A 7717-nucleotide genomic window follows, 5' to 3' on the forward strand; every position below is an offset into this window, starting at 1 on the left:
GTGGAGTACAGGGACTGCGGAGACTTGGGGTGGGGGAAGAGAATCAAGATAGTAGATGAAGGGGAAGAGAATTAACAGTTTCTGAATCCCTGCTATGTGTCAGGTACTATACAGCAGCTTCCAGACACCACCTCTAAATTTTACTTGATAACTCCTGATAACCACATGATGTGGGGATTGTTAGCATTCCATTATAGAGGAGAGGAAACTGAGGTTCAGGGATGTTAAGTAACTTGCCCCAAGGTTGCATAGCAAAGGCATGACAGGAGCACAGGACTCCAGAGCACAGAACCAGGGAGTCTGTGGGGGGTGGGAGTGGGAGGGCTGCCCTTCTCATTTGTCACCAACAGATCCTGCAGTTGCTTCCTGCTAGCAAAGCTCAGCTGAATCAGATACAGCAGAAAATAAGCTGTGCCATTGTCTGACTATGCCACCAGAGGGCACAACCTTGGAAGTTTTCTTTCTAGACAGTGCCCATTTCGTCTGAATCAGATACAACTGAGAGAGCAGAATGTGTGTTGTATACCATGAGTGAGTATGGACTGACCTCAGTGTTGAGAGATCTGAGCTTTCCATTGCCTTACTGCAGGACAAATACACCCATGACCACCTATATGTGAGGAGTGCCCTCTCCTGTTCAGTTTGGGCAGTGGGTGTCAGGTAGTTAGAAAGATCCCTTGGGTTCAGGACTGCTACTTTGCAGTCACTTTTGAAATCCCATTGCTAAGTGTGGTCATTTCCACATAGTAGGAGCTCTGTCTATGTTTGCTTGAGAAGAAAAAATGTCACAGTACAATCACCCTCTCTCTAGTTGCTGCTTTGTCAAAATCCCCCAGTGTCTTTCTAATGCCCTCAAGGTAAAGTTTGCACTATTTAACCTGGTTTCCAAGTCCCACTATAGACTGTGGTCTAATCTTATCTCAAACTAGCTCCTGTTCCCCCAACATTCACCCCAACCTTAACATACACACATCCTTAATGTAGTCCTGAAGAAGTGAGTGTCTGGAATTAGATGCTTCACATCATGTCCTGCACATGGTAAATATTCAATAAGCAGGAGTTGCTGCTGCTGCAATGACGATGATGATGATGACGACGAAGACGACGACGACTACTGCTACGTCTACTACTAGACCTAGAAATCGGCAAAGGCAAGGTTGAACTCAGGTCTCCTGACTGGGGCCAGTGCTCTTTGCTCACACTGCTTCTTTGCAGCACACAGCTCAGTACATAGTAAATACCCAACAATGAAATTTTTGATTCCACTCTCCTTGGCTCCTTCTGCATCCTCTTTTGGGGTCCTGTAGCACAGGCAACGGCACAGGTGATTTTAGCGACCAGAGGACAGGACTGGTTTCCCCCTGAGCAGACATAGATGTGTACAACATCAGAAGTCTTGAGTTGGAAGCTACTTTTGACAGTATATCCTCCACGCCAATGCATAATTTCTACAGCACCCATTAAAGAGGGTCACCCAGCCTCTGCCTGTGTGTGTTTTTCCTTCAAAAGTCTGCTGATCCCAGCACTGTTTGGCCATGATGGGGAAAATAGTCTTTGCCCTGCTGCCTTTTGTCACTTTTGCCCCTGGTTCTCATCCTGCCTGCTGAAAGGGCACATTTCCTAGCATGAGCCTGGGCCCTGCCAGCTCTGACAATCCTGTTCCCCTCTTGTTATGGATGAAGGATGTGGCAGCAAAGCAATCATTCAAAGTTCTATCCTTATCATTTTTCACTTTGTTCTTTTTGGCCTTGATTTTGTACATCAGCTTTGAAACTATCACCCCAGGGCTAATGTCTGGGGTTAATGAGTAACTAAGAACACGCTACTTTTGCAATACAGGGCATGTTATAAAAATGGAAAGATTTTGCTTTCTGATAGATGCAAGTGGCTTCTTGGGCATGTGCTGTAAGTACTTATTTTCTCTTTTGGAACCTTGAGCATGTCTATCAGCAAGACAGAATCCCAAATAACCATGAGCTCCAAATTCTTAACTCTAGAGGCCAAGGTCTAAATGTGGTCATCTGATAATTTACCTCCTACAAGCCTCCGTGACTTTTTCAGAAAAAGGACTTTGATGATAATGTGGAGATTGGATAGAGGGGTAGAAGCAGGGGGGTTGGAGTGCCACCTGTGAAGAGCTGGTGAAGTATTTCAGTATACTAACTGAGGCAGTGACAGTAGAAAAAAGAGAGAAAGGAACAGTTTTGAGAGGAATTTAGAAGGTAATATTCATAGGGCATCATGACTCATTAGATGTGGGGAATGAGAATGAAGAAGCCCCTAGGATGACTCCTAGCTTTCTGGCATGGGAGCCTCAACAGACAGTGGTGTGGAATGAAGTTGAAGGAGCAGGTTTGAGGGTCAAGGAGATGATGCATTTGCTTTAGGAATCTGAGACTTCCAAACTGAAATGAGATATGTGTGGAACATTCTGGTGGATATATGCAGTAGGCAGGTGGACAAGGGGCTGGGAACACAAGAGTACCCTTTGCAATACAGTATGTAGTTTTGTGCAATGGCAGTTTAGTTCCTGGAAGTAGATGAGATCACTCAGGAAGAGAATGGAGGGCTATCTCTTCCTTCCAATTACTCATGGCCAAGGCCATTGGATTCCATAGCTGACTCCTTTACTCTGCTGCCTTGTACTCTTCCAGGCTCAGAAAATCTTATATCGTATTTTCTGGCCTCTGCTCTAATAATTAAAAAATAACATGAATGAGTTTAAGAATAATAGTGTTAAGATGTCTTGCAACTTAGAAATGACTCTTTAGATAATACTGATGGTGAGAGAGATCTGAAATGCAAAAAATTTACTTTCATCTTCCTGTTGTTTAGAAATATTCTTGTGACTTCCATGTGTTGCATGAACACATTAATTTCAGATCATGGCCTTGTACACAGCTCCGTAAACTACCACCCTTCCATTCCAACAAAACATATCTTATGAAAATTATTCTCCTTTGGTCTTTTATCCAAAGAAAAGTACAGGTATTCTCTCATCTCTCATAGATTTTGTCTTAAGAAAAATGCCAAATTAAAGAATTCTAAAATTCTTATCTATAAAAAAATAATGTAAGCAGAGAGAGTACTAATTTTATGTAGAGATTCTTCCTTCTCCAAAAAGCTGCCTCTGGTTCAAACAAAAAGTAATTCAATTTCCATAAGTTCAGTTTATTCCCAGAGTTTTCGTATGTCACTATTACATCTCAATGACAGTCCTTGCCATTATTTCTGTGGCCCCAGGAAGCCACCTATTTCCTGCCCCTATTAGATGTGCCATCAGTTTTTCAGGGGAGAAAAGCCTTCCCACAGGCTCTGGTGAGCACACCAGTAAATATTTTCTACTGTTTTACTAATCAGGATTGGTGAATATTACGTGTTTCTGGGTCAGATTTTTCATCTAGCTAAGATCCCCAATGGTTTTTTCACCTCATCTCTTACAGATTATCTTCCTTCCGAAATGCCACTGTTCTTCTATTTGGTTCTCTTGGTACTTGGGCTTCATTGTGCACCACCTAACAGCTGTGAAGACAAAATAACCTCCTGCCTTTCCCCCCAACAAAATGCCACTCTCTATAAGATGTCATCTATCAATGCTGACTTTGCATTCAACCTGTACCGGAGGTTCACTGTGGAGACTCCAAATCAGAATATCTTCTTTTCCCCTGTGAGCATCTCTGCAGCTTTGGCCATGCTCTCCCTTGGGGCCTGTTCCAGCACCCAAACTCAAATACTGGAAAGCTTGGGGTTCAACCTTACAGACACCCCAATGGCAGAGATCCAGCAGGGCTTCCAGCACCTGATCTGTTCACTGAATTTTCCAAAGAAGGAGCTGGAATTACAGATGGGAAATGCACTTTTCATTGGGAAGCAGCTGAAACCACTGCCAAAGTTCTTGGATGATGTCAAGAATCTCTATGAGACTGAAGTCTTTTCTACAGACTTCCCCAATGTTTCTGCAGCCCAGCAGGAGATCAATAATCATGTGGAGAGGAAAACCAAAGGGAAAATTGTGGGCCTCATCCAAGACCTCAAACCAAACACCATCATGGTTCTGGTGAACTATATTTGCTTTAAAGGTAAGGTTCTAAGATATCCATTTCTAGTTCAGTGTTCCAATAATTTGATGGGGCACTGGGAGGAGCTCATGGTGTCTTCTCAGTGACATCAGTAGGTGTCCCTCATACCACAGGGACCTGCTCCACTGGACATAGCTGTATGTAGTTCTAGATCTTCCAGGAGGGACACATAGCTCTGTGGATGAGCCTAGGAAATTTCTAGGGAGAGGGAACTTGCAGAGAGGTTAGTTACAATGGTATGAACACCCTTCTCACATCTAGCTACAGAATCATGGTTTCCAAAAGATTTGAAGAGGTGAGACAAGCTTTCACTTGGTAGGTAAACAGAACTAGTTTTAAATCTTACTGTGACCCTTACTTGCTGTTCATTCTTGGGCATGTTACATAAAGACCTCTATCGTGTACTATGTACCCACTATATACTAAGTACCATGTTGCAAGTGTGGTTTATCAACATTGTGTCATCTAATCTTCACAAGTGCCCAGGTTCACACAGTTAATAAGTTTCAGAGCTGGTATTCCCACCAAGGTTTGTCTGATTCTAAAGCTGGTGCTTGTGACAACAAGAATCATGTGACTCTTTTCTGAAGGTGCTGTGCCCAAATGATTTCTGCTGGTTCTACAGCACATGTCAGCTATGTTTGGTGGAGGAGTGAACGATTCTTGGCCACAAATCACTCACTTGTAGACGGATAAAACGGCAGAACAGATCTGTTGTCTCATTTCACCCTGTGTGTTGGATGTGCTTATACCTTTTTACGGAAGAGGAAACTGTGGCTCTGATGGGTTTAGTGTAAGTATAGTGGTTTTGAACACAGATAGAACATCTGTTGAACATGGAGTCTAACAACCCTAACAACCCTGGGTGTGACTCCTGGCTCTGCCACCAGCTACCTGGGAGACCATGTAAAGTCACTTTCTTTCCCTGATACTCAGTTACTCATTTGTAAAACTGGTTGACAGAAGGTACCTACCTCTGTGGTGGTATTAATTACTAGATTAGATGACTGATGGAGAAATTCACATTGGCACTAATACTGGTTTTAAACAAACAACTCTCTTCTCTTTGTATTTTAAGCCCAGTGGGCAAATCCTTTTGATCCATCCAAGACAGAACAGAGTTCCAGCTTCTTAGTGGACAAGACCACAACAGTGCAAGTGCCCATGATGCACCAGATGGAACAATACTATCACCTGGTGGATACAGAGCTGAACTGCACAGTGCTGCAAATGGACTACAGCAAGAATGCTCTGGCACTCTTTGTCCTTCCCCAGAAGGGCCAGATGGAGTGGGTGGAAGGGGCCATGTCATCTAAAACACTGAAGAAGTGGAACCGCTTACTGCGGAAGGGGTAAACGTCTTAGATGATATGAGAAATAGAGGGTGGGCATAATGGCACAGAGATTGAGTTCAGCAGAAACCCAAAGGCAGGAGAATTACTCTGAACCACTGAAGAGCTGTATGATGACCACTAAAGTATAGTGAGGACATAGTCTTTGCCAATCACTTTGCTGGGCACTTTATATACTTTATTTCATCTAAGCACATCAACAAACCTTAAAAGGAGATAGTATTATAGGCATTTTTCAAATGAAGAAATCAGGACTAGAAAAATAAAATGAACTATCCAAAGTCAGCCAGCTAGTAAATTGATACATTCCCAGAGTCCAAGTGGAGCTTGGCAGATGGGTAAGATATTGATAGATATTCCATACTGGGCTGGAAGTGCTAGATGGGAAACCATGAAATTCCCCTGGTACTACCCATTGACATTCATGCCACTGGCTTCCCAACCTTCATGAATACTCCTAGAGGTATTTCTTTTTGATTATAAGTGGGTCACATCTTCCAACTTCTACTGATGCAGTCCCAAATGGGCTGAACCTGAGAACATTCCTTCCAGGATAACTTCTGAGGTTTTGGTGCCACATGTTGACCTGCACAGTAGTGGTTGTCAATACCGAGGGGAGGAGCAGAGTTCAATACAATTCCATGGAGTCAGAAAGGGAGGGAATCATGAGCTTGGTGTGCTGATAGCCATATGTTCCGTCCCCCTCTCTCCACAGGTGGATTGACTTGTTTGTTCCAAAGTTTTCCATTTCTGCCACATATGACCTTGGAGCCATCCTTTTGAAAATGGGCATTCAGGATGCCTTTGCTGACAATGCTGATTTTTCTGGACTCACAAAGGACAATGGTCTTAAACTTTCCAATGTAAGTTGGTAGATTAGAGTCCTTTAATATATGAGATGTAAGGGCCATTGATAGTCAGTTAATTCAACTCTCTCACTTACCAGTGATGATTCTGAAGTCTGTAGAGGCAGAATGACTCTTCCGGGCTTACTCCAGGTTTACTCCAGGGTCATTCTATTACCCTCAAATAAGTCATTGTAACAGTTACTTCCATCCTTGACCTACATGTCCTAAAATGATTCTGATAGAACTTAATCATCAGAATTGACTCTGATGAGATACAGTTCTTGAGGAGGTGGTGGGAGCAGGGGCAAGCTTAAGAAGTGACTTCTGGAGGCAGAAAGCCATGGAGAGAGAGGTGGTTCCTTGACAGCTAGCTCTAAAGTCACCAGAGAGTCATTAACTACATTTAGACAAGTGTCCTTCACATTCAAGCACCATCCACACTGTACAGTAAAGGGGTAGCCCCATCCTTCCTTCTACTTCCCTGCTTCTAAACTGTTCCAAAGACCTTTCCTGTTTTTTCAGGGGATCAGCAGTGTTTATTCTCCTCCCATAGGCTGCCCACAAGGCTGTGCTGCACATTGGTGAAAAGGGAACTGAAGCTGTCCCAGAAGTCAGATTCCTGAGTCAGCCTGAAATAACTCTTCCTCATCCTATCATCCAATTTGATAGATCCTTCATGTTGTTGATATTGGAGAAAAACACCAGGAGTATTCTCTTTCTAGGGAAAGTTGTGGACCCAACGGAAGCGTAGTTGGGAAAGAGGCTGTTGGCTAATTGCATGTGCTTATTGCAATGAGAAATAAATAAATAATATAGCCTGATGTGATCGATATGGGTTTGGACGTGCTTTCCTTTGCTCTGGGGTGGAGACTGGACCCTAGCCGAACTGCATTGGGTGTGAAAGAGGCCACTCTTGTGTTCAGATAGTCAATGAGTGACTCATTACCCAAAGCACAAGAAGGCCTCATGTCAATACATTACTCTTTGTCAGAACCCCAGTTAGTTAGTGCCCAATTAGTTAGTTCCAAGGAATTTTACTGGGCTGACAAATGCCCTGTCTTCCGCCCTCTTGAAGAATAGTTGAAATGCAGGTCAGGTCCTCATAACCCATTATTTTAATAATAAATATAATGAATATTAAGCAACATAAATGCAATAGATTATATGTGAACTTCTCAATCTCCTTCCTCCCACTCCATCAGAATTGTTCTCTGTGTTCTTGCCAGAACAGCCATTGGTGGGTTGTAAAAAGGTGTTTTCACTACAGAGCTGAGTCACAGACTGAGAACTATTGCTAGGAATGTCACTTTTGTGACCTAACAAGCATGGGACAAAAAAAAAAAAAAAACAAGAGAGACAGAGATGAACTTCACTGTACAAGCCCACCTTACCCCTAAAAAATTTTCCTTATTGATAATTTATAAGCTTGGAGTGGAGA

At 43.0% G+C, this 7717-nt stretch overlaps 1 protein-coding gene across 2 annotated transcripts; it reads left to right on the top strand.

The window, feature by feature from the left end:
* The first annotated feature begins 1868 nt into the window (after positions 1–1868).
* On the top strand, positions 1869–7109 carry LOC130841897 (thyroxine-binding globulin). 2 transcript variants are annotated; one of them, XM_057718505.1, is made up of 5 exons: positions 1869–1905; positions 3444–4079; positions 5158–5431; positions 6147–6294; positions 6833–7109. In XM_057718505.1, exons 1-5 carry the CDS (start codon positions 1899–1901, stop codon positions 7028–7030), a joined length of 1263 nt encoding a protein of 420 aa, XP_057574488.1. In that variant the 5' UTR covers positions 1869–1898; the 3' UTR covers positions 7031–7109. The 2 variants fall into 2 exon arrangements, with proteins under 2 accessions (XP_057574488.1, XP_057574489.1); XM_057718506.1 differs by having other exon boundaries at positions 1886–1905; positions 6802–6949.
* Positions 7110–7717: the final 608 nt, after the last annotated feature.

Source organism: Hippopotamus amphibius, chromosome X, assembly GCF_030028045.1.
Source record: "Hippopotamus amphibius kiboko isolate mHipAmp2 chromosome X, mHipAmp2.hap2, whole genome shotgun sequence".
Lineage (NCBI taxonomy): Eukaryota > Metazoa > Chordata > Mammalia > Artiodactyla > Hippopotamidae > Hippopotamus > Hippopotamus amphibius.

Excerpts from the sequence above, each read along its gene's own strand:
- LOC130841897 (XM_057718505.1), top strand. Across the intron at positions 5,432-6,146 it reads AACCGCTTACTGCGGAAGGG|GTGGATTGACTTGTTTGTTC; the intron begins GTAAACGTCTTA and ends CTCTCTCCACAG. Across the intron at positions 6,295-6,832 it reads ATGGTCTTAAACTTTCCAAT|GCTGCCCACAAGGCTGTGCT; the intron begins GTAAGTTGGTAG and ends CTCCTCCCATAG.